Source organism: Bos grunniens, chromosome 15 (assembly GCF_055505025.1).
Source record: "Bos grunniens cultivar Pamir isolate PY7600 chromosome 15, Bosgru_T2T1.0, whole genome shotgun sequence".
NCBI lineage: Eukaryota > Metazoa > Chordata > Mammalia > Artiodactyla > Bovidae > Bos > Bos grunniens.
This window is the reverse complement of record NC_141179.1, coordinates 44,659,693-44,687,473: the sequence shown is the minus strand read 5'-3', so window position 1 is coordinate 44,687,473 and position 27,781 is coordinate 44,659,693. Positions and strand designations below refer to the sequence as shown.

The 27,781-nt window shown below is 36.9% G+C and overlaps 1 protein-coding gene across 10 annotated transcripts in view; it reads right to left on the bottom strand.

Annotated features, from left to right (window-relative positions):
- Positions 1-27,781, bottom strand: part of STK33 (serine/threonine kinase 33) — a 211,487-nt gene that overhangs the window by 19,991 nt on the left and 163,715 nt on the right. For all 10 annotated transcript variants that reach the window (XM_086340180.1, XM_086340178.1, XM_086340174.1 and 7 more), the window contains 3 exons: positions 23,045-23,120; positions 18,275-18,387; positions 17,744-17,829 (listed from right to left, as the gene is read on the bottom strand). In XM_086340180.1, coding sequence (XP_086196306.1) covers positions 17,744-17,829; positions 18,275-18,387; positions 23,045-23,120 — 275 coding nt within the window. The remainder of the gene's footprint in view (positions 1-17,743; positions 17,830-18,274; positions 18,388-23,044; positions 23,121-27,781) is intronic.

Here is a 27,781-nt window from a genome sequence, read left to right as displayed (position 1 = left end):
CCCAAGAGCTTGGTGACTGACACGCTACAAGTCTAAAGTAGAGCACCTTTGTATTCAAAGAAATGATCCTATTTCTTATTTCAAAGAGACTGGGGAGAAGAGCAAAAGATCCAGAACAGGAACATTATCCCCTCATAAACACTCTACTATTTATAAAATTTTAACTATTTGCTTCCTATATTTGCTTGTGATAGCAAACAGGGCACAAACAGTGGTTTGGACTCCACACTTTCCCTCTTGCCTAAAGTCCATCCAATAACTTACTAGACTGCCTGCTTCCTGCTTGCTAGCAGTTGAAGGAAAAATTGCATCAAATATTTGCACTGATCAGATGAATAAGTGGCCCAGGGCTGCGTGTCATGAGCCTTCTAGGCTGAAGAGAAACTATATATGAATCAACCAAATAAAAATCGGTATAATTTTAGGCTAGACACTGCAGATTGTGGAGATACCTCACCATCAGAACAGTAACTTCTGAACTCCCTTTATTGGCTGTGTTCGGGAGTCACGCCCCGAACTCATCAACCATGAAACAGTGAATGGCAGGAACGCAGCAGTAATAGGCTGATAATCTGAGGCTATCATTAGTCGAAAACCAACCTTTTGGTTAACAAATTTCTGCTTGTTTAGCTAACAGCTTGAGATTATTTTATTTTGAAAAGCTAGAAAGCTGAACACTCATAGAGGAGAAGTTTGGTCAAATACCAATATTTGGACTTAATACCTGAGGAGGCAGGTCCTACACATACAGACCCAGGCATACATCCTCATCTAACAAAATCTGCCTTTTCAAGGATAGAGCCTATTAGTATTTTGTAAATAATAAATATTTAACATGTATTTTTAAATGAATGAATATTATGTATGAGTTGGGATAAGATGGTATAAAACATAAAATAAGCTAAGCTAAAAGGAAACATTCTGGGACTTCATAGTCTTTATTTTCTACTTTTCATCAATAGCTAGAACACTTTACTTCGTAATGTTCTGAGGGATAAAATCTTTTCAGGAGGAAAATGGAATGCTGCTGCCGCTGCTTAGTTGCTCAGTCGTGTCTGACTCCTTGCACTCCTGTGCACTGCACACTGCGAGGCTCCTCCGTCCATGCGATTCTCCAGGCAAGAATACTGGAGCAGACTGCCATTCCCTTCTCCAGGAGACCTTCCCAAGCCAGGGATTGAGCCCAGGTCCTCCCACATTTCAGGCAGATTCTTTACCACCAGGAAAATGGAATAGTCACTTTATAAAAAAGCACATAAAAGGGATGCTCAACTTTACAAAATTAATAAAGTCCAAATAAAAACAACGAGTTACCAATTTATACCTAATAGATGGACATAAATTTAAGTTTGATGATTCTCTTGGTGAGGGTGTGGGGAAACAGGTTTCTCATTTACTTGCTTTTTATGGGAGGATTAGTCAGTAATAAACCATCAAAATGTGTAAAGCACACTCTCACAGATCAGTAGTTCAAGTTTTAAGAATTTATCCTATATGCTGACATAGTATACAAACATATATTTACAAGAACATTTGTTGCACCGTTGTTTGTAATAGAAAAGACCTGAAACAGTTTAAATATTTCATATTCAGAAGAGAAAAATAATAGTGTATCCATGGTTTTGGATACAATGCTGCTTTTAAAAAATAAGGATATTGTCCCAAAATACATTCAATGAAAAAGAAAAGTTCCCGTAATATAAATCCATTTGTGAAAAGTGGATACAAAAAAATATACAGAATGTATTTAAAAGAACACATAAGAGATTTAACAATGGTTATCTTCAATAAGAGGGAATGAGGGAATAGAGGGAGGAAGTTATTTTTCCTGCTTTGTTTACCATTTAAATCATTTACCAAGGGTAATGGCAACTATTATATGACTAATAATTAATATAAATTATATAAGAAAAGAAATACTGTAAGTCATAGGACTCACAGCACCCAATAAAATCACTGAACATGCCCTAATGGGTCTCAGTAAGTCCAAGGCAGCAGTGGAGAAAGGTAATAATGGATCATTAAAGTCAGCAAGTGCACCACTGAAAAGTTTTCCTAACAGTCACCTCAGTGATTTTGTTTTTACAAGTAGAACAAATAATGAAAATAGACAAGGTTGGTGTTGATACTCCTGCTCTTTAAGAGGAAACAGCCTGAGAAATTGAGTGAGTGGGTGAGTGAGTGAAGTCGCTCAGTCGTGTCCGACTCTTTGCGACCCCGTGGACTGTAGCCCCCCAGGCTCCTCCATCCGTGGGATTCTCCAGGCAAGAATACTGGAGTGGGTTGCCATACCAAAAGTGCATTTCCAATTGTCTGCCAAGAATTTCTAGCTAGAGGTGCTGCTGAGCCTTTAATACTGTAATGTATACTTGAAAGCTGCTAAAAGGATAGATCTTTAAAGTTTCTATCACAATAAAAATATTAATCTATGCAAGGTGATGGATGTATTAACTAAACTTATTGTGATAATCATTTCATAATATATATATAAAATCATTGTTGTACATCTTAAATTTATATAATGTTATATGTCAATTATATCTCAATAAAGCTAGAAAAATGAAAACAGACTCAACATATTCCAAACCAACATTCTTCAGACTGGAGTATGTAGTGTGTAAGAAGACTTCATATGGCCTGTGGGGGCAGGGATAGTTTGCAGGGAATCAGTTTCAAGACCCTCAATTTCTTTTTTTTTTATTTTATTTTATTTTTTAACTTTACAATATTGTACTGGATGCCTGGGGCTGGTGCACTGGGAAGACCCTCAATTTCTAATGATCTCTTTTTTTTCATAAGACACCTGCTTGAGCAAGGATATGCAGTAATTCTTTTCATGTTCTTTTCTTAAGTCACCTTCTTATAATGCTTGTTACTATACATACATTTATTTGTGTGTGTATGTGACAAAGACTTACATCTAAAATATGTAACCAACTTCTATAAATCAATACATTTAAAAAAGAAATAGAAAATGGGAGAGAGACTTGAATAGACATTTTGTAAAAAAAAAAAAAGATATTCAAAAGGAAAATTAGCATAAATAAATTAGCATAAACATGAAACATGACCAATTTCATTTGTCATTTGGGAAACACAGATTAAAACTACAATGAGATACCATTATATATCTACCAAAGTATCTAAATTAAAAATACTAACAATACCAAGCACTGGAGACGATGGGGAGCAACACTAGAACTCTCACACTATTGCTGGTGAGTGGCACAAAGTGAACTTAGGAAAACGGAACAAAAGAACTTTCTGGTGGGGGTAGAAATGTTCTGTATTTTGTTCTGGGCAGTGGTTACACAAAAGTATACATATAAAAAAATTCATCAGCTAAACTCTTAAAATCTGTCTATTCTATAGTAAGTAAATTATATCTTAACAAAACTATGATTATTTTAAAAGTAAATTTCATAGCTTCATAGATATTATTACATGTGGCTCAACCATTTCACAGTTGTAAAATATTCCATTGTCAGACTATACCACAATTTATTCATTCTCTAGGAAGAGGGAATTTGGGGTGACTCTGGGTTTTTGCTCCTATAAACACTTCTACAAACATTACCGTGTATGTCTCCAAGGGTATATATGTAGAAGAACTCCTTGGGTATATTCTTAGAAATTAAATTTATTGGTATAGAGTATGTGAATGGTTAACTTTAATAGATAATGTTTTTCAAAACATTTTCAAACCGTTTTCCAAAGTAGTTGTACCAGTGTACTCTCACCAGCAATGATTTAGAGAGACTCTTTACCTGCATCTCTTCCAAACCCTATTACTGTCAGACTTTTTAATTTTTAGTTTTATCTCACTGAAGTCCTGATTTGTATTTCCCTGATCACAAATGTAACTGAGCATCTTGTTGCTTGTTCATCAGCCAAATGCAGGTCCTTGTTTGTAAAGATGTCTGGTCCTGTCCAGTTGCTTGTCCATTTCCTACTAGGCGGTTGGTCTACTTTGTATTGATTTGTAAGAAACACTGAGATTTCATGATATTGATTTTTTCTTGGTTATTTGGGTTACAAAAGCCTTCTCCTAGTCTATAATCTATCAGTTTTCCCTAAAATGCTGTTTTATGAATAGAAGTTCTAAAGATTAATATAAGTCAAGTTTATTCCTCATTCCTTTTATGTTAATGACTTTGGTATCTTGTTTATAAAATCCTTTTCTACACACTCCAAGTTCCAAAAGGGTTTCACCTATATTTACACTAAAAGTTAAATATAAATTTGTATTATTTAAGTCCTTGACTGATTAGAAGTTGACTTTTGTCTACCATGTGAGATAGGAACCCAATTTCTTTTTCTTCATATGGACAGCCATTTATCTGAACTCCAGTTGTTGAATAATCTCTCCTTTTTTCCACTGATGCATCATACTACCACTGTCATAAATGTTCCAGACGTGTATGGATATGTTTCCACACTTTCTATTTTATTCTACTGGTCAATTTGCTTACTACTATATCATTATCACACTGTGCTAACTAAATAGTCTTAATTTCTGTTACAGCAAAATACTCAAAAAAGCCTTGGCTATTTTTGACCCTTTATACTTCACTATAAATTTTAGGGTTGCAAAAAGAGGAATTTTGATTGGATTTGCTTTGTATATGTACATCAATATGAGGAAATAAATTCTTATGATATTTAGTCTCCTGATGTAAATAATGGTATATATTTACACTTGAATTTTTCTTCAATGTTTTCCCATAAAATTTCATAACTTTCCTCAAAGAAGTCTTACAAATCTAATGCTGCATTTCTAGAAATTATAAATTTGTGAATACAGTTTTACATGTCTTCATTTTTTTTTGCATTTTATATTGTTGGTTGCTAGTGAAAAGAAGTGCAGTTGACTTTGTATATCAATCTCATTTTCCCCAGTTTTACTGAGGTATGATTAGTATATAGAGCTTCCAGGTGGCACACTGGTAAAGAATCCTCATGCCAATGCAGGAAGCGCAAGAGATGTGGGTTTGATCCCTGGGTCAGGATGATTCCCTGGAGTAGGAAATGGCAACCTGCTCCAGTATTCTTGCCTGCAGGATTCCATGGACAAAGGAGCCTGGTGGGCCACCGCCCATGGGTCACAAAGAGTTGGACATGACTGAATGAGTACACACACACAGTTGGTATACAACACTGTGTATGTTTAAGGTGTACAATGTATTGATTTGACACTCCTATTTATTGATGTATATCAGACTTAAAGAAGAAAGTAGGGAAAACCACTAGACCATTCAGGTATGACCTAAATAAAATCCCTTATGATTATACAGTGGAAGTGAGAAATAGATTTAAGGGCCTAGATCTGATAGATAGAGTGCCTGATGAACTATGGAATGAGGTTCGTGACATTGCACAGGAGACAGGGATCAAACCCATCCCCACGGAAAAGAAATGCAAAAAAGCAAAATGGCTGTCTGGGGAGGCCTTACAAATAGCTGTGAAAAGAAGAGAAGCGAAAAGCAAAGGAGAAAAGGAAAGACATAAACATCTGAATGCAGAGTTCCAAAGAATAGCAAGAAGAGATTAAGAAAGCCTTCTTCAGTGATCAATGTAAAGAAATAGAGGAAAAACAACAGAATGGGAAAGACTAGGGATCTCTTCAAGAAAATCAGAGATACCAAAGGAACATTTCATGCAAAGATGGGCTCGATAAAGGACAGAAATGGTATGGACCTAACAGAAGCAGAAGATATTAAGAAGAGATGGCAAGAATACACAGAAAAACTGTACAAAAAAGATCTTCACGACCCAGATAATCACGATGGTGTGATCACTGACCTAGAGCCAGACATCCTGGAATGTGAAGTCAAGTGGGCCTTAGAAAGCATCACTACGAACAAAGCTAGTGGAGGTGATGGAATTCCAGTTGAGCTCTTCCAGGTCCTGAAAGATGATGCTGTGAAAGTGCTGCACTCAATATGCCAGCAAATTTGGAAAACTCAGCAGTGGCTACAGGACTGGAAAAGGTCAATTTTCATTCCAATCCCAAAGAAAGGCAATGCAAAAGAATGTTCAAACTACCACACAATTGCACTCATCTCACACGCTAGTAAAGTAATGCTCAAAATTCTCCAAGCCAGGCTTCAGCAATATGTGAACCGTGAACTTCCTGATGTTCAAGCTGGTTTTAGAAAAGGCAGAGGTACCAGAGATCAAATTGCCAACATCCGCGGATCATGGAAAAAGCAAGAGAGTTCCATAAAAGCATCTATTTCTGCTTTATTGACTATGCCAACGCCTTTAACTGTGTGGATCACAGTAAACTGTGGAAAATTCTGAAAGAGATGGGAATACCAGACCACCTGATCTGCCTCTTGAGAAATTTGTATGCAGGTCAGGAAGCAACAGTTAGAACTGGACATGGAACAACAGACTGGTTCCAAATAGGAAAAGGAGTACGTCAAGGCTGTATATTGTCACCCTGCTTATTTAACTTCTATGCAGAGTACATCATGAGAAACGCTGGACTTGAAGAAACACAAGCTGGAATCAAGATTGCCGGGAGAAATATCAATAACCTCAGATATGCAAATGACACCACCCTTATGGCAGAAAGTGAAGAGGAACTAAAAAGCCTCTTGATGAAAGTGAATGTGGAGAGTGAAAAAGTTGGCTTAAAGCTCAACATTCAGAAAACTAAGATCATGGCATCCAGTCCCATCACTTCATGGGAAACAGATGGGGAAACAATGGAAACAGTGGCTGACTTTATTTTTTTGGGCTCCAAAATCACTGCAGATGGTGACTGCAGCCATGAAATTAAAAGACGCTTACTCCTTGGAAGGAAAGTTACGACCAACCTAGATGGCATATTCAAAAGCAGAGACATTACTTTGCCAGCAAAGGTCCATTTAGTCAAGGCTATGGTTTTTCCTGTGGTCATGTCTGGATGTGAGAGTTGGACTGTGAAGAAGGCTGAGCATCAAAGAATTGATGCTTTTGAACTGTGGTGTTGGAGAAGACTCTTGAGAGTCCTTTGGACTGCAAGGAGATCCAACCAGTCCATTCTGAAGGAGATCAGCCCTGGGATTTCTTTGGAAGGAATGATGCTAAAGCTGAAACTCCAGTACTTTGGCCACCTCATGTGAAGAGGTGACTCATTGGAAAAGACTGATGCTGGGAGGGATTGGGGGCAAGAGAAGGGGACAACAGAAGATGGGATGGCTGGATGGCATCACTGACTCTATGGATGTGGGTCTCAGTGAACTCCGGGAGTTGGTGATGGACAGGGAGGCCTGGCGTGCTGCGATTCATGGGGTCGCAAGGAGTCGGACATGACTGAGCGACTGATCTGATCTGATCTGATCTGACCACCCTTAAATCCAGCTATCTTTCTCAGCTCTCTTATTATTATAAGAGTTTGTCTAGTCATTTGTATATTACTGCAAATAATAAAAGTTTTATCTCTGCTTTCCGATTCTCATGACTTTATTTTCCTTGTCTTAGACAAAGATCAACAATATTGAAAAAACTACTAGAAGCTGATTTCCTTGACTTAGCTCTTTATTTAAAGAAAATGCTTCTCACATTTCCCATTTAAAATATTTGCTGTAATCTTTTATCAGGTTAAGGACATTTTTTTTCATTCCTAATTATGAATGTATGTTAGGTCTTACTACAAGACAAGTGCTTTCTTTGAAATGATGATATCTTTTCTCCTTTAATATATTAATGTAGGAATTTATATTTATAGATTTTTTTTTCTGAAATTAAACCATCATTGTATTTTAGGGAAAATCCAACATGATTATGACCTATTTATAAGCACAGTTGAATCCAATTTCCTAATATTTTGTTTAAGGTTTTAGATCTATATAAATAAACAAAATGGATCTTTTTCATAGGTTTGCTTTTCACTGGTCTAATTTTGTTATACTAGAATATACAGAATTAATACACTGCCTAAGTTTTTAGATTTATTAATAAACAGTTGGTGGTGCTATTCTTGTATCTTTTTAATCTTTATCCTTTAAATTTTTGCCTTATCTGCAGCTGTATTCCTTTTTTCCTGTGAAATATTATTTTTGATTTCTTTCTTTCTGTCTTATTTTTGCCAAAGGTTTATCTATTTGTTGATTCTATTGGTGTCAAAGAAAAAAAAAGAGAGAAAGACCAAAGAAGAGGACACAGTATATTCATAATAACCCAGATTTAAAATGTGAGATCATATACACATGATAAGCATTGAGAAAGGAGAGAGAACATTGGTACATGAGACGGGGCTAAACTGGAAGATGTAGACAACAGATTTTCAAAGCCGTAAAGGATTAAAAAAAAATGTATAGAGTGGGACAAGTTGTAATAAACTTCAAAGTTTATTACAAACTTATTCTATTTCAAAGAATCAAATGTTGGTCTTACTGATCTTCTCTTTTCTACCTTTGCTTTCTATTTATTTTCAACCTTAGGTTTATTTTTCCTACTACTTATTTGTATATATTCTGTTGGGATATTTTCCCAAAATTTTAAGTTGGATATGTATTTCCCTTTTAGCCTTTCTTCTTCCCAATGTACATACATTAGGTGATATTAATAAATTTCTGCTGAAACTTTTTTACTGTATCCACAGGTTTTGATATGCTGTGTTTTCATTACCATTCAGTTCTAGAAATTAAAAACTTTTTCTCATTAGGATCTATTTTTTTAACCCATGACTTATCTAAAAGCATGTGATTTAATTTCCAAATATATGCAGTATTTAATCTCATTTTGATTAACTTTCAACTTAATTGTATATTGTTAGAGAACATAATCTGTGAAATTTATGAAGGCTTGCTTCCTTCCTGGTTAGATTAATCCTGGTAAATGTTCCTTCCATGTGTGGTTAAGAAAAATGTATATTCCCTAATTGTTAGATGCAGAATTGTATGTGTCCACCAAAATAAGCTTGTTAATTGTATTGTTAAATATCCTTACTTCTGTTTTCATATGCTTCACATATTAGTAATTGAGAGAAGTGCATTAAAATCTCCCACTATGGTGGTGAATTTGCCAATTTCTCCATAGAATTTTGTCAATTTTTGATATATATTTTTGAGGTTACCTTATTAGTTGCATGTGTTTAAATTTCTACATTTTGTTTGGATTGAACTGTTATCATTATACAGTAATCTTCATTATCTCTAATGATGATGATTTGTTTGTTGCGAGGTAGATTTAATTGATATTAATTCAGTTACTCAGGCTTTTTTTGGTTAGTGTTTGCCTAGTGTGTTCTTTTCCACTCTTTTTCTTTCAATATTTCTGTGCCCTTATGCTTCAAATGTGCTTCCTGTAAATAGCACTTAGCTAGAAATTTAAAACTTCAACCTGACATTATGTCTTTTAACAGGTACTTCTAACCCATTAACTTATTTGAAGTTGTTTCTACTATTCAAGTTTATTACAACTTGTCCCACTCTATACATTTTTCTTTAATCCTTTACGGCTTTGAAAATCTGTTATCTACATCTTCCAGTTTAGCCCCCTCTCATGTACCAATGTTCTCTCTCCTTTCTCAATGCTTATCATGTGTATATTATCTCACATTTTAAATCTGGGTTATTATGAATATACTGTGTCCTCTTCTTTGGTCTTTCTCTCTTTTTTTTCTTTGACACCAACAGACTTTACCAAGGTATTTAAAGACTCTTGGTACACACAGCTCTTACAGTGTCTACTGAGTTTCTTTGACCTTTTTAACTATTTCTACAAGTGTTTTAAATCTATGACTTATGTGGCAAACCTGAGGCTTTGTATACTTAACAATATTTTTTATCATTGCCTTTCACTTGAATGGCAATGTCAAAGGATATAAAATTCTAAGTTTAAATGTTTTTCCTTTAATACATTTAGAATTATTACTCCATTTACACGTGCATCCAATAATGCTGCTAAAAAGTAAGGTGTCAAGGTTATTCTTGTTCTCTTTATGATATTGCTCTTCCTCTCTGGGAACATTGAGAATTTTCTGTTTTTGTTGTTCTTAGATCTTATTACATCTATTTTGTCAGTTTTTCCTTCTCTCTCCTAACTGGTGGTCTATCATTATTTAAAGCTGAAGTCTTTTTTCTTTAATTCTGATGAATTATCTCTATTATTTCTAAAAGATTTCCTTCTCCCCATTTTCACTTTTTTGCCTGAGATTACTATTATATGAATCTTGTAACTTTTACTTTCAACTCCACATAGCTTCATTTTTGCTAAAGTTTTCAGTATGTTTATCTTCATCTGTTCCCGTCTATAAAGTTCTATTAAAGTTACATAATCTGATCATCTAGTTTTTTAAATTCACTCTTCATTTGCACCCACTTCACTACTTATCCTACATAACTGTATGTCTGTCAACTATTACACCTAAATGGTTCTGTTTTACCATTTCATTTCTTGCTTCATATTATTAACATCTTCACTTATCTCTTTTGGCATGTGCACTTTGTTGACTTCTAAAGTCTGGGTCTGCCTATTCTAAACTCTCCTAATGGTGTGTGAAATATGGCCTGTGAGCTCACACTCCTTGGGGTGTACTAGCTCCTCAGGAAAACAGACCAGAACCAGATCTTCAGCCCCAGGAGCTCAAAATTCTAGGGACTAAAAATCTGCCCCCACCAAGCAACTCAATTTAGGATTTCATAATCAACCTTCCCTTCCAAGGAGAAGTCACCTTAGGAGGAGGCACTTCTAAAACTATAATCTACCTATCCTAGGGGGTGGAGGCCAACAGGTAAGTCATTGGTTTAGACTCAGTAATTCCCACCCATTTTCCTTAGCTTCTCACTCAAGCAGGGCATCAGCACTGCTCTGATTTTATTACTTCTGATCCCTGTGAGAGGATCAGTGTCCCAAGGCAAAGAGCGAGGCAAAGGGGGAACTTGGGTTGTCTTTGTCTTCCTATTTTTACTTCCTGTACTGGTTGTAGTCTCACCCACCATACATGCCATCTCAAAATAGCCCTTTATCTTCCTAGGGGTATCCCTATTCTCTGAATCCTGTTATCATGAGGTTTCTCTCTAAAGTTACTCTAGGTTTAATCCTCAGAAAAGATGCAGTTGTTCAGTCGCTCAGCTGTGTCCAACTCTTTGCAACCCCATGGACTGCAGCATGCCAAGCTTCCCTGTCCTTCACCATCTCCTGGAGCTTGCTCAAACTCATGTCCATTGAGTTGGTGATGCCATCCAACCATCTTGTCCTCTGTTGTCCCCTTCTCCTCTTGCCTTCAATCTTTCCCAGGATCAGGGTCTTTTCAAATGAGTTAGTTCTTCGCATCAGAAGGCCAAAGGATTGGAGCTTCAGCTTCAGCACCAATCCTTCCAATGAATATTCAGCACTGATTTCCTTTAGGATTGACTGGTTTGATTTCCTTGCAGTCCAAGGGACTCTCAAGAGTCTTCTCTAACAACACAGTTCAAAAGCATCAATTCTTTGGCACTCAGCTTTCTTTATAGTCCAACTCTCACATCCATACATGACTACTGGAAAAACCATAGCTTTGACTAGATAGATCTTTGTCAGCAAAGTAATGTCTCTGCTTTTGAATACGCTGTCTAGGTTTGTCACAGCTTTTCTTCCAAGGAGCAAGTGTCTTTTAATTTCATGGTTGCAGTCACCACCATCTGCAGTGATTTTGGAGCCCAAGAAAATAAAGTCTGTCACTGTTTTCACTGTTTTCCCATCTGTTTTCCATGAACTGATGGGACTGGATGCCATGATCTTAGTTTTCTGAATGCTGAGTTTTAAGCCAGCTTTTATATTCTCCTCTTTCACCTTCATCAAGAGGCTCTTTAGTTCCTCTTCACTTTCTGCCATTAAAGTGTTAAAGTGGTATCATCTACATTTCTAAGACTGTTACTATTTCCCCCAGCAATCTTGATTCCAGTTTGTGATTCATCCAGCCTGGCATTTCACATGATGTACTCTGCACAGAAGTTAAATAATCTGGGTGACAATTTACAGCCTTAATGTACTCCTTTCCCAATTTTGAACCAGTCTATTGTTCCACATCCATTTCTAACTGTTGCTCCTTGTCCTACATACAAGTTTCTCACTTAAGCAGTTTTTATAATCCACTAAAAGGAATAATAGCTCTCTTCTTAAAAACCTAATAGTACTACTACTACACTACTTACTTTATATAAATACATGTTTTATATATTAAATATAGTATATAATATATATATAATATAAATAAAAGTATATAATAATATTTAGAGAACATCTATATATTTTATAGTATATAATTTATTACATACCACATATCATATAGAGAGTACATTTTTATATGCTTATTTTAAATATATATATATTAAGTGAAGTGAAACTTTCTTAGTCATGTCCAACTCTTTGTGACCCCCATAGACTGTAGCCCACCAGGCTTCTCTATCCATGAGGTTTCCCAGGCAAGAATACTGGAGTGGGTTGCCATTTCCTTCTCCAGGGGATCTTCATGACCCAGGGATTGAACCCAGGTCTCCTGTATTGCAGGCGGACTTTTGCACACACACATATCAAATACGCATTCTCTGCCTGTGTTTTTTCTTCAATCCCTCCACTAGAGTGTGGGTAACCTGTAGGAAAGGACTATGCCAGACTCATTCTTGTGTCCTCCACAGTACATAGTAGTTATTCAATAAATATTTGTTTGAATTATTAAGTATGTACCAATCATTGAATATTGAGTAAATGCCCAAGGTTCCTGGTTCATGAGCTTCTTTTTAACATAATTTTTTTTTTAAAAAACTTCATTAAAGAGGGCTTCAAAATCATATTCATATACATAAGATAATTCATAATTTAAGAGTAACTAAATATAGTAATATAAAGTTTAGAGCCTTAATATATTTAGGATGAAAATATATGGTAGCAAAAAAAATACCCAATAATTAGGTATCAGAAAATTTCAATTCTTTTCCATAAAGTGTAGGCTAAAGGTCAAAAACTAATGACTAAAACCTGAATAACAGTTTGTAAATTAGTGAACGAAGACCTGTTCATACATAGGAAAGAGTGTTCTGAAATTAGACCCTACACTTCATTATAAGAGCTTTGTAAAGTCTGACTATAAAGCAAAGCACACTGTAATTTGTGGTGAATTACTCAAGGGAGAGACTGTTTTAATCATCTTTGTACCCTTATAGTACCTTATGAATTAAAATAAAAAAGCACTTGTTAAAATCAACATAGACATTTAAATGACGCCCTAGAAAAAGTGCTCCACAAGAGAAGCCAGCATATGAGAAGCACCACACCACAACAGAGTACCCCCTGCCCTCCACAGCTAGACGAATCCCTCGTGGAGCAGCAGAGACCCAGCACCGCCAAAAAGAATAAATAAATAAATGGTATTCATATAGTTGCAAAATAAGTGAGTATGAAACGGGTAAGAAAGGTACAGTGTGGGGAATATAGTCAGTAACTATGTAATGTCTTTGTACGGTGATGTATCGTAACTAACTTATCATTTTGAAATGTGAGGAAATATCCAATTAGTATGTTATGTAACAGGAACTAACATAGCATCGTAGATCAATTATACTTCAAAAACAAATTCATAGAAAGAGAGATATTAAACTTGTGGTTACACGAGGCCAGGAATACGGAAGTAGGAATTGGATAGCTACAGTCAAAGACACAAATTCCCTGTTATAAGGTAAGTAAGTACTAGGCAAGCAAAATTCCCAGTCTTAAGACACATAAGTACTAGGAATGTAATATACAGCATGATAAATATAATTAATACAGCTCTATGTTATATATGAAAGTTGATAGAGTAAATCCTGGGTTCTAATCACCAGGAAATACATTTTTTTCGAACTTCTTTCATTTTGTACCTATGTGGCTTCATTAAATTTATTGTGATGACCATTTCATGACACATGTAAGGCAAATCACTATGCTATGCCCCTCAAACTTAAAAAACTGAAGGAAAAAAAAAAGAATGGACTAAGGTTAACATCCATGTATCAATATTGGCTCACTAGTTATGATAAATGTACTATAGTAATACAAGATCTCAACATTAGGGGAAACAGGGTGAGTGGTATATTGGAAGTCTTTGTATTATCTTTGCAGCTTTTTCATAAACCTAAAACTATTCTAAAATAAAAGGTTTATATTAAAAAAAATAAATGACTGTTGTCCCATTTAAAATGAGCCACTCTGCAAGACTGACACACTATAATGATAATTTCCTTCTTTCAAAGAGCATGCAATTGTTCTCTACTATCTATGGCAGGAAGTTAAAACTCTTTAGTCTGGGATTCAAGGGCCCTCACAATTTTCCTTCCTTTTCTAAAAGTCTCATTTCCCACTTGTTTCCTGCAGGCGTCTTATCTGCCAGTCAAATTAAACTTCCTGATTTCACACTCGCTTGCCTCTGTACCTCTCTGGTCATTTGGCAATCTCTTATGCCATTTATCATTTTCTTCCTTGCATTATATCTTATACATAGCTTGTTTCCCTTATTATATTGTAAATTCCTCATGTCAGAGACTGGGTCCTATATGTCTTTAACTGAATTTTATTACCTAGCACAAGGCATGGTACATGGCAGGCACCAAAAAAAAAAAAAAAAAATCTGTTGAAGGAATTATTGAATAATACCAACAGAGCTCAAATCTGGAAACCGCTTTTTGACAAGCCATAGAAGAAAAATGTTTCATTAATTTATAGCAAGGTTCTTAAATATAAGCAGGCATTGAAAGTACCAGGGAAACGTTAAATGTGCAAATTCTTGGTGTTAGTCGTTATCAGGGGATTGAATACCAAGGGGCAACTGTAACTATCTAACAAGGAATGAACTCCTGAACTACTGTTGAGAATAAAGAGGGCAAAAAGGTAGAAAAAGATAAAGAGGATAGCAGGCATACTCCTGGCAATGGGGTCATCATCAAACTCTCCCTTTGTAGGAAAGTCATTTATTGGCTGTTTTTCCTTGCATCTGACCTTGGACTTTTGAAATCAGGATGACAATATCTGTTTAAGACCCATTGACTTAAATGTACATAGGGAAGCAATGATTATTCTTCTCAGAATACTTTTCAGATGTGTACCGTATTTCAAAACGCACAATATATAGAGTAAACCATGGAAACTTTTTATCCAATAAAGCTCTTTGAAAAGAATGTCACTGTTCGTCCGGTATTGGAAGATAAGCTCTTGTTATAAAGTGGTAAGGCACTGAGAGAACTAACATGTCCTCTTTAGATTATTTCAAACAGAGGACATGAATTATAGGAAGCAAGACTTCAAGTGGTTAAGAAGAAAAGAGTTTTGCCTTTCAGAAGTTTACAAAATGCCAGTATTCTAAACTTCATATACTGAACTCCTCAGGATAGTCCGATATAGTACACGCTATCTGTCACTTCTCTATCCATTTGGCAAAGACTACATAGAGACAAATTGTTACAGAGGCTCAAAAATGGAGACTTCTGGAAAAATGACCAAAGCCAGAAATAAAGTTTCACTAATTAGAAAACAAATAATTAAATGGCCAAACCCGAATGTTGTGTGATGCTGAAAAGAGATAGATTTCTAAAGCACACCATCTGTTTTACAGTTTTTTATTTTGCTCTACTACAAATCTACTCAGCTGTTTTGCAATGATCTAGCTGCTAACTCATTTGCACAATTACTTTAGGCCAGAAATACTTATTGCACAGAATCATTTGAGAGTTCAACACATTCATAGAAGAGGGCAGTTATAAACCATTTTTGAGTGAAGGCAATTTTTTAGCCCTTAAAGAAAAAAAATTATTCCAATAAATGATTAGAAATTCCCAAAGGAAAATCACAGTGGTATCACTATAAATTTATGGTATCTAAAATCTATCAAGGACTCCAGGGTCACCATCAATCCCTCTGTTGGCCATTCTAATGAAAACTCATTCTCATCTTTACCTCTAGGCAGCATTTATCTGGGGGCTGACTGTTCTTGCTTTCTCAAACACTTTTCTTACTCAACTTTCTTGGCAGTACCCTCCTAACTTTCCTCTTTCCTCATTAGCTATTCCTTTTCAGCCTCCATTGCTAGCTTCTACTCTTCTAAATGTTGCAGTGTCTAAAAGCAGACTGCTGAGGCCTCTTGTCCTTTCTATCCGCATTTTCTTTCTAATTCATCTCTTCAACACAATGGCTTTATATGGCATCTGTATACTCAGGATTCACAGATTTATATCTCCAGTTCATTCTTCTCCAGTTGCAGGCTCATACTTTCGATGATCTATTGGAAATCTCCACTTGAATGTGACATAGGCATCTCAAATTTATCATGGCCAATGTGGAACTCTTGACTCACCACTCTTCCCCCAGGAAAAAAATGTTTCTCCTGCAGTCTTCCACATCTCAGTAAATGGCACTACCATCCAACCAGCTGTTAAAGCAAAATCTAAAATTCATCCTTGATTCCTCCCTTATCCTCATCCCTTATCTAATCCATCACCAAATATTAACAAATATATCTAAAAATATATCACATTTATTTCTCTTCAATTCTATTGCTACCACCTTGTCTAAGCCACCATCATTTCTCAACAATACTACTGTAATATAAGCATATTATGTATCTCCAATATCTAACACAGTGTCTAATAAGTAAAAGATGTAAAATATTCCTATGTCTCTGGAATCTCCAGTTTCCATTTTCAGGCATTTTCTGACATACCTACAGACTTATTCATTCACTGAATCATCTACTCATTCAGCCATTATTTACTGAGTACTGTACTAATTGGCATTAGGCTTAACTGCACATTTCACAGTATCTCAAAGATGACAGTCATTTGTTTCCTGTTCATCTAAAAATGTCTGGAGGTAGGCATTCAAGGGCTGGTGTGGCAGCTCTCTACACTAAGAGCCCTGGTTCCTAGAATCGTGTTGCTCTCCTATCCTGTTTATATTCCACTTTATTATCTAATATGGCTACTCAAACTCCATCCATCGCAGCTGCACTGCAGTCACTAGAAAAGAAGATGGATGTGAGGAATGCCATACTCCCTCCATTTAAGGGCACTTTCCAGAGATTACTCTTACCTGCACTTAGATCTCATTGACCAGCACTGTAACTAGCAAAGATAGGGGATAACTAGTAAAGAAGACTAGATAAGAATGTTACCAGTGAAAAGTCAGGATCCTCATGACCACAGAAGAAAGAGAGAATAATTATTGAGAGGTAATAGCATCCTCTTCCAAAGTTCCTGTTGTGACCAGGTAATGTTCTGGGTACAGGGATAGGAAGATCACTTAAGACAGGGTTACTGCTCGAGGCATTAGTGTAATGGGGGAAAGCAATATGCAAATGAATAATGACTCAAGATTTCAAGCCAGGCAACAGCCACTGTTAGAAGACCTTGGCTTTTCTGAGTCCCTGTAGATTCTCTGCATCCAAAGAGCTGAAAGAGAAGTAGACAGTTCCAGGGCTTTACATCACTAAACTATACAGACTGCGTCAACAGTCCACATCTTTAACAAAGGAAATTTCTCAGCTCTATTCTACTGGACTTGATACAATAGAAAAGTTCATTTAAACCTCTATAAACACATATAAACAACTGTGGTAGTAATTTTAACAGTTTGAAAATATCCATTTCAGAAATGTGTCAGCACTCAATAACTTTTTTAACTTGTCAGAAGATGAAACTAAATGACTGTTTTAAGACTATATATAGACTATAAGGCCAGATGAAAAGAAATAAGCAATGGTAGCGTGCCAACATTTTTTAAAAAAGGCAGTAGTATTGAAACTTACTGTTAACCACTGGTTATCTAGTAGTTCCTTGGCTGTGATTCTGTGAGCAGGGTCTACTTTCATAAGTTGTTTCAAAACACTTTTAGCTGCAAATAAAGGAAAAAATCCTATCTTATATATCTTAACTATAATTAATATCACATATTTTCCAATTTTAGGATTAGGTCTGTATGACATGAAGGAAACATATCAGTTATAGAATAAATATCATCAGTACATATGGCTAATACTAAACAAAGTTTAAGGCTGAAAGTAAGGTTTTATTGCCTGGATTACCTGGTTTATAGTCTTCAGTAAAAATTAGCTATTTGATCAGAAAATTTCCTCTTCAATGTTTAGTATACATTTTCTGTTTTTAAGTTTCAACTATAAAAGTCACAGTGAAGATAGCACTATTTCCACAAGTAAATGGTTTTTATTTCTACAAGTAAATTTAACGGCTACTCAGAGATTTAAAGTATCTAAATTACTGGCTGGCTTTCTTATATTATGCATATTTGCTTTAATAAATAATAACATATCTATACTTACCACAATCACTTATGGAATTCCAGATTGAATTTTTAAAATGTAGTTCTCCCTTTTTTATCAATTCAAAAAGCTTCTCTTCTGAGCTTGCCATAAAGGGTGCTTTTCCACATAATCTACAGCAAAGGCAATCATTCTGTTTAGATTCTTTTAAACAATCAAAATAAGGCTATTAAAAATTAAGTTTCCATAGAACTTGAAAGCAGTGGTGCTTCATATTTAAGTAAAGGAGAGGAAGAGGTGGGAACTTCTCTGGATGTAGAAATGGAAAAAAAGGGGTTTGGGGAGATTAGTGCTAGGCTCTTCTATCCATTGGAACTTCCACATGTGCAAAGCTCTTTCAGGTGGGAAAACACTAAGCTTAAATGGGGTTAAAATACAAAAAGGTGTGTGAGTTTAGGTGCACAGTAATAGTGGTGGAGAACAGAGGAGAAACACTTCAATGTGAGGAAGGGTAAGGCTCTGCCTTAAGGTACACTGGACTTAACAGGAAGATACACTGAGTCATCACAGTCTAATGAGATTACTTCTTCTAGTGACAGTGGAAGAATTTTATCCATGGTAAAATGTTACACAAAGACTGGTGATGACGGTAAGAATGATCCTGAGGCCTACTGGCTCTGAGTCAAAATAAAAAAATCCATTAAAATAGCCACAACTCTTCAAAAATTATATACAAAATGAAGAAAATCTGAAGGAGGAAAACCAGATGATGAATTTGACCCATGAGTAGCGTGCATAAACATGGACTTATTGTAAATTTCATAGTACAGGACTATGAGTCTTTAGAACCTTTTAAAGGAAGTACTATGCTATACTTTTGGAGAAGGAAATGGCAACCCACTCCAGTATTCTTGCCTGGAAAATACCATGGATGGGGGAGCCTGGTAGGCTACAGTCCATGGGATCGCAAAGAGTCGGACACAACTGAGCAACTTCACAGTCACATGCTATACTTTACAAAGAGCATGGCAAGCCTATGCGTCAATAGGTGATCCAGTCCAAAACTATGTGCTTAAAAGTTGCAAATGTTAGCCATCATCTTTATTGTCAATCCCAACATCTGAGGGACATCCTGTAGACAACAACCAGATTCTCCCAATGACAACCAGACAGAAGTTGGACCTGGACTCATCACAGAGGCAATTCTAACTCTCTATGTCTATTCTTTAGCTCTCAGGATTATATTTTTCCACTTTATTACTGAAAGAATAAAATGGTATAATTCCATTACACTTTCCAAATGCTGGTCTTTTATGTACATAAGTATAATGATTTCTAGGTCTCTTAACAGATTTTTACTGATTTTTTAGTTACATTTTTCTTAAGTTTCTTTAAAAATCTTTCCCATTAATATTTTTCAAATAAGTCTGAAAGTGAAGTCGCTCAGTCGTGCCCGACTCTTTGCAACCCCATGGACAGTAGCCTGCACCAAGCTCCTCCATCCACGGGATTTTCAAGGCAAGAGTACTGGAGTGGGTTGCCATTTCCTTCTCCAGGGAATCTTCCCAACCCAGGGATCAAACCCAGGTCTCTCGCATTGTAGACAGAGGCTTTACCTTCTGAGCCATCAGGGAAGTCAAATAAGTCTAAATTTAATAAATATTCTACATGATAATGATTATGATAATAAGGATTTTTCCGGTGTGGAGGGTGAGTCATTTTCATGTAGCTTATCAAACTAGGCTGGACAACAGAGCTTTTCATTTACCAATAGGTTCTTGTTAAGCGATAAATATTAAATTGTTCCGCAAACTCTCATTTTAATACTTTCTCTTTCTCCAGCTCATTCTAACCCTTTTCTCTGTGATTCAATTTGCTTTACTATTATTTAGTTTTTAAATGCCATTCAAAAAAAGTCAGAAAAATGGTCTTATGGGCAATTACTATCTATTATAACAAGTACAGGCCAACAAAAGCCCAGCTCATTGAGTCTGTTAACAACCAGTGGTATGTACATTCACCGATTTCTTAGCTGCTCCTACACTGCCTAACATGCAACTATAGCTCAAGGGCTATGTTTTAAAAATTTCACTTTTTTCTGTCCTTTACAATTTTACTTACACAAAATGTATCTAATGGTTGGTCAATCAGCAGCACATGAAATTTTATGACAGCAATTTTCTGCACATCCAGAAAAGAGAATCCAAGACATGAAAAATGCCTCTTAAGGCCTTCCGATTATTTTCTGTTTCACAGGAATCAAAACAGCAAAAGATGGTGCCCATAAAGAGCATTTATATTAATTTCACCTTGAGAAAGTATGCTATCATTGTCCAATTAAGTAGCAATGAATCAGGGGTAACTGATAAACAAGAAACCCCTCCCCGCCCCCAGAGAAGGTAATATGTTTGTGCCCTTGGTGAAGGAAATGATCTATAAGACCATTGGGCTCAGGTAGATTAATGAACAGGCACAGATTAAGTAAGAGTCTGCTGCTGCTGCTGCTGCTGCTGCTAAGTTGCTTCATTCGTGTCTGACTCTGTGCGACCCCATAAACGGCAGCCCACCAGGCTCCGCCGTCCCTGGGATTCTCCAGGCAAGAACACTGGAGTGGGTTGCCATTTCCTTCTCCAATGCATGAAAGTGAAAAGTGAAAGTGAAGTTGCTCAGTCGTGTCGGACTCTTAGCGACCCCATGGACTGCAGCCCACCAGGCTCCTCCCTCCATGGGATTTTCCAGACAAGAGTACTGGTGTGGGGTGCCACTGCCTTCTCTGAAGTAAGAATCTACTGTAAAGGAAAAAAAGATGTCTTTATTATGATATGCAGTCATGCTCAGAAGCAGAAAAATTAAAATTACATCTTTAAGTAGGAGGAAAAAATTTAAGACATGTAATACACCAAGTTCAAATCAAGAAGGCAGCAAAACCCACGATTGGTATAATAATAGATTACATATATATGTTATATTCGACTTGTGTTGTCTAGAAGTCATGAGAGAATAAAATACTAATTTTAAATAGCTATATTTTAATTTAAAACTAAGGCTCAGAGTTTTAATATAATCCTAAGCAGCACAAAACAATGATCAAAAATTTTGTGAATACATTTATACTTTATGCAGTCTAAGCAGTGATGTGTTGAGTATCTGAGTTACAGCTACAATCACAACATCCAATTTCTACTGCCTGTGTATTTCATTTCACAGGACTGTGAAAATGTAACTACTGTGATGTCAATATTTAGAAATGATCTGGAAGAGGTAGTGCACAGTGAAATCTTCAATGTGACCATAAAACTAATGTTGCATCAACATAAAAATGTTCATACTCACCAAGAAGCAGAACAATGACCACTAACTTTTCAGAACACTCTCAGACAATTCACTTTAATTCAATATAAAAAACGTATATTGAGCACTGACTACATGTCTACTATGGTGCCAGATACCAGGGATGCAAAGATGAATCAGATCTCTGTCCTTCATGGAATTTAGAGCAAGAAAAACAGAGACAATACATATAATACAATAATTGTATTACATTATAATATAGATTTTAGAAGTATAATGAGAACACAGAAAAGTGAAAAATTAATTCTATCAAACTTATACATGTGCAAACTTGCCTGATTAAATATTATTGTCTTGTTTTTCTTTCAAAGTTACTGTTTTGCATGCACCTTTGTATTAATATGTTGCCTTAAATCTCATGGAGTAAGGGGAAGTATATACATAATGAACATACTAACTCTGCTGGGGCAGAGTAGGACTCAGGGAAATAGAAGTTGCTAATGTATGAGCTAGACACACCCAGGAAAGAGGTTAGTACAGAAGAAAAATGAACACTGAGGCAGAATGGATTACATGAGCAAAGACCCAGAGGCATGAAATGCAGGGCACCTGAGTCATAAGGAGCAGCCTCGAGTGGATACCAGAAGAGGGTAAGTGCATGGGGACACACATGCAGACCAAGGTTGGAAAGGCACGCTGGAGCCAGGCTGTGAAAGCTTTGCATCACGCCATGTGGGGATGCGCTGACAGTTTCCTATAGCAAGGGAGAATCAACGGAGGCTGTTAGTCAGGAAAGCAGTATAACCAGATTTGTGATTTAGAAAGACAACCCTGACAACTGTATGAAGGATGAACCACAAGAAGGAGAACAGACAAAAAGACACTATAATCTTCTAGAAAGGGGTCCTAAGGAGAAATTATACAAGTGAAGAGAAATTGAATAATATGTGAGGACGCCTCAAAGGAAAAATACAGGCCATGGGGTCTGACTGAATCTTGGGAGAGAGACAAAAGAGAGAACAAGAAAGACCAATGTTTTCAGTAGCATGAAGAGAAGTAGGAATCACAGAATACTCCCTAGACCCTGGACTGAACCTTTATCTGGTTACTGCCTGCTGCCTGAACGTGCCCTGTCCACAGGGGAGCCCTAGTGCCAAGTCCACGACCTTCCCTCTACCTGATGCTCTATGTTAATCTACCTGATACTCTATAAGTGAATCTCAAGAAAAGATGAACAAGCTTTTGGTTTGTAGCAAAGGATCAGAGAGCTGTTGAGGCAAGTTTTTCACTTTGCTCAGTGCATTGCAGCATTTATAGATCAATGAAAAGCAAAGTTGAAACTTACAAGTTGATTGTATTAAAAAAGTGCCTAATAGATGGACCTGACAATGGATAAGACGGCTTTTATAATAACTTCCCAGTTGTTTCTTCCGTTGCTTTCTTGACATCATACTGTTTCACTGTAAATTAAAATCTATGTAATTCCATTGTTAGGGGACATCCATTCATTTTAAATTGTACATTTAGCAGGCTACTTACAAAATGTACATTATGACACCTATGCTCCAAATGTCACACTGCTGGCTATAGTCGTGGGCATTGATAACTTCAGGGGCTGCCAAAGAAGCAGAAATAAAATAATATTAATAATACAATAAATAACTTTTAAATGCTTAAACACAAAGCATGAAAAATGTGCTGATGTGATGTAATTTATTCCCCCATAGGGAAAAAGAGAACCAACAGCAGATGTTGAATGAATAATGTACAGGCCTTAACAATTGATGTCGCTGTAGCCTCCCTCCTGTCATTTAGCTTCTAATGGAATGACGGCACACACTGCACAGCGACACGTACAACTTTTCATCTCTTTCAAATTGTTAAGAAATGATCTTGCAAAGATCATGGAGTTATAGTAGAAGGCAACAATATCTTAGTCTTTGCCAAAAATAGCTTTGAAAACATGCCTGAAGTAGATACAATTTAAAGCAAGCCCAAAATGTGGAAATCTGGGTTTACAGAGAAACTAAGATAAACAGTTATAAATCACTTCAGCAAAATAACAGTAGTGATAGTAACTTCATAGCACTCCTATGACAGTATGAGTTACCTTCCGCATTTTCTAAATGAGAAAACTAAGACAAAGAGAGCACGCCTGTAATATAACTCAATCAAAGAGCCAATTGGTCACAGGGGAGGCCTAGGGTCCAGGTATTTCTGCCTCCTCAACCCTGAGCTTCTTACTTACAACGTGCCCATGATTGCCGTTACTGTTGTTCAGTTGCTCAGTGATGTCTGTCTCTTTTGTGACCCCATGGACTGTAGCCCACCAGGCTTCTCTGACCATGGGATTTCCCAGGCAGAATACTGGAATGGGTTGTCACTTCCTTCTCCAGGGGATTTTCCTGACCCAGGGATGGAACTCAAGTCTCCTGTATTACACGTGGTTTCTTTATTTCTGAACCACCTGGGAAGCCCTATGAACAGATGTTGCATGTTGTCAAACACTTTTTCCGCATCTATTGAGATGATAGGGTCCCTTTAAACAATCTTCGCAAAGTAGGACTTTATTTTATTTTGAGGTAGCACATCTTTTAATGATTCAGTTCAGTTCAGTCGCTCAGTCATGTCTGACTCTTTGTGACCCCATGAAGTGCAGCACGCCAGGCCTCCCTGTCCATCACCAACTCCCGGAGTCCACCAAACCCATGTCCATTGAGTCGGTGATGCCATCCAACCATCTTATCCTCTGTAGTCCCCTTCTCCTCCTTCCCTCAATCTTTCCCAGCATCAGGGTCTTTTCAAATGAGTCAACTCTTTGCATGAGATGGCCAAAGTATTGGAGTTTCAGCTTCAATATCAGTCCTTCCAATGAACACCCAGGACTGATCTCCTTTAGGATGGATTGGTTGGATCTCCTTGCAGTCCAAGGGACTCTCAAGAGTCTTCTCCAACACCACAGTCCAAAAGCATCAATTCTTTGGTGCTCAACTTTCTTTATAGTCCAACTCTCACATCCATACATGACTACTCGAAAAACCATAGCCTTGACTAGATGGACCTTTGTTGGCAAAGTAATGTGTCTGCTTTTTTAATATGCTGTCTAGGTTGGTCATAACTTTCCTTCCAAGGAGTAAGTGTCTTTTAATTTCATGGCTGCAGTCACCATCTGCAGTGATTTTTGAGCCCCAAAAAATAAAGTCAGCCACTGTTTCCGCTGTTTTCCCATCTATTTGCCATGAAGTGATGGGACCAGATGCCATGATCTTAGTTTTCTGAATGCTGAGCTTTAAGCCAACTTTTTCACTCTCCTCTTTCACTTTCATCAAGAGGCTCTTTACTTCTTCACTTTTTGCCATAAGGCTGGTGTCATCTGCATATCTGAGGTTATTGATATTTCTCCCGGAAATCTTGATTCCAGCTTGTGTTTCTTCCAGCCCAGCGTTTCTCATGATGTACTCTGCATATAAGTTAAATAAGCAGGGTGACAATATACAGCCTTGACGTACTCCTTTTCCTATTTGGAACCAGTCTGTTGTTCCATGTCCAGTTCTAACTGTTGCTTCCTGACCTGCATATAGGTTTCTCAAGAGGCAGGTCAGGTGGTCTGGTATTCCCATCTCTTTCAGAATTTTCCACAGTTTATTGTGATCCACACAGTCAAAGGCTTTGGCATAGTCAATAAAGTAGAAATAGATGTTTTTCTGGAACTCTCTTGCTTTTTCGATGATCCAGTGGATGTTGGCAATTTGATTTCTGGTTCCTCTGCCTTTTCTAAAACCAGCTTGAACATCAGGAAGTTCATGGTTCACGTATTGCTGAAGCCTGACTTGGAGAATTTTCAGCATCACTTTACTAGCGTGTGAGATGAGTGCAATTGTTGCAGTAGTGAGCATTCATTGGCATTGCCTTTCTTTGGGACTGGAATGAAAACTGACCTTTTCCAGTCCTGTAGCCACTGCTGAGTTTTCCAAATTTGCTGGCATATTGAGTGCAGCACTTTCACAGCATCATCTTTCAGGATTTGAAATAGCTCAACTGGAATTCCATCACCTCCACTAGCTTTGTTCGTAGTGATGCTTTCTAAGGCCCACTTGACTTCACATTCCAGGATGTCTGGCTCTAGGTGAGTGATTACAGCATCGTGATTATCTGGGTTGTGATGGTCTTTTAATGATTAGATTTTTAAATAATGGCTGGGTTTTTAAAAAGTTGAATATGCTTGTTATTCCAGGAATATGTCTATTACACCTCTACAGTTAGGGAGCACCCCGGAGGGCCAACAGTAAGTTAATATGTAGCTTCACTCCCACATTGTTTAAGGGTCAACTGTGTGTATTTGAATAGAAATTTAAAATTTACAAAGTACTTTTGCATCAATGATGCTATTCGTATAAATTATGTTAAGAATCATGTGATATGGGTATCAGGCATTTGACTCACTTTGCCAGTGAGGAAATTAAGATCTAGATACACATATTAAGTGACTCACCTAAAGTAACACAGTTACAGAGCATCTCCCATGCAAAAGGTGTTTTCACTTTAGAAAACAGTTTCAATCACCCCTCCCAACACACACACACACACAATGTGTCTGTAACCAGTAAAAGCAAATGAAATTTCATTTCCTCTAACTATTTTAAAGGAACTAAAAAGCAACAACAACAAAAAAAGGAGCTGAAAGGTAAACAGAAGAATGAGAAAAGACTCAACTACAGATAATTAACAAACTAAGTAATTTGTCTTCAAATCACTTAAAATTAACTAATTAACATTTTCCTTTAAGCAATTACTTGTATTCTTTAAGCCTCCTTAAGCTTTTAAAATACTGAATCATAAACATTCAAGTTGCTCTATGGCCATGTGTCTATGACAAGGGCCGATTCCATGATCTAATTCCCTGACAGATTTCCACATAGCTCTACCACTCAGTGGGGGCCTGGAATTCAGAGCCCTCATCGTTCCAGAGTCATCTTAATTACCAGGGGCATTTCTACGGGCACTGTCATCACAGCTCTCACAGGGAGGCAGAGGCCAGAGCAACTGTGCCAAAGAGCCACTTAGGAAGTCAGCAAAGCCCCACAAACCATCTGTCTTCTCTCTTGTTCTCTCACTTGTTATCAGTGTAGACAACTAATAAGCAGGCATAAAACTCAGGACGCTTGGATATATTTTCCCCATGTAACTACAGACCAGATGTCTTTTGCCAACAGGAGGATATGAACAGAATCTAAAGTAGCCTCCTCCCAAATAAGATAAAACAACTTAGAAACTTTATGCATCAAATAGACAAACAATGAACCAGGCATACTCCTCAGGAATAAAAATGAATAAACTACTGATATAACAACATGGCTAAGTCTCAAAATCATTACATGGAACAGAAGAAGATAGACACAAAAGAATATATACTTATGATTCAATTTTTATAAATTCTAGACAAGCAAAACTAATCTAAGGCAATGGAAATCCTCAGTGGTTGCTAAGGTTTGGGTGGGGGATTGACTGAGAGGGACACAAAGGAAATTTCTGGGGTGATGGAAATATTCTATATCTTCACTGAGATGGTAATTGTACAAGTATATATATTTGTCAAAACTCATTAAACTTTACACTTAAAATCTGTGTATTTTATTATATACAAATTATGTTTCCATAAAGAATATTTTTATGAAATCTACTAAAAGTACAAAAAAAATCTACTAAAGCCCTACATTAGTGACTGACTTTAATAACTCTCTTAGAAATCAACAGAGGAAGCAAGCAAAATTAATAATATGGACTAGTGGCTGAGATGACAGAACTGAAGACTATGAGCTCATCACCTCCCACGAACACACCAAAATTACTACTTACAGAGCAACTATCTATAGGGATGACCTGAAAACTAGCAGAAAAGAATTTTCCACAATTAAGACATAAAGTAGGAAGTACAAGAATATGGGAAGGAGAGGAGGAGACATCCTACAGTTAGAACCTACATTTCCAGGTCACTGAAACACTAACAGGAGGAATGTCACAATCTCAGAATTCCTCCACAAGGAGTGAGGACTCTTAGCCCCACATCAGGCTCCCCAGTCTAGGGGTTCTGCACCAGGAATATAAGCCCCCAGAACACCTGGCTTTGACAACCAGCAAGGCTTATATCCAGGAGAGCTGGAGTGCTAGAGGAAACAACAGACTTTGCTCTTCAAGGGTGCACACAATATCTCACACTCTGAAACCCAGCTCAGAGGCAGTAGTTTGAAAAACAGGTCAGATCCAGTTGCTGATCTT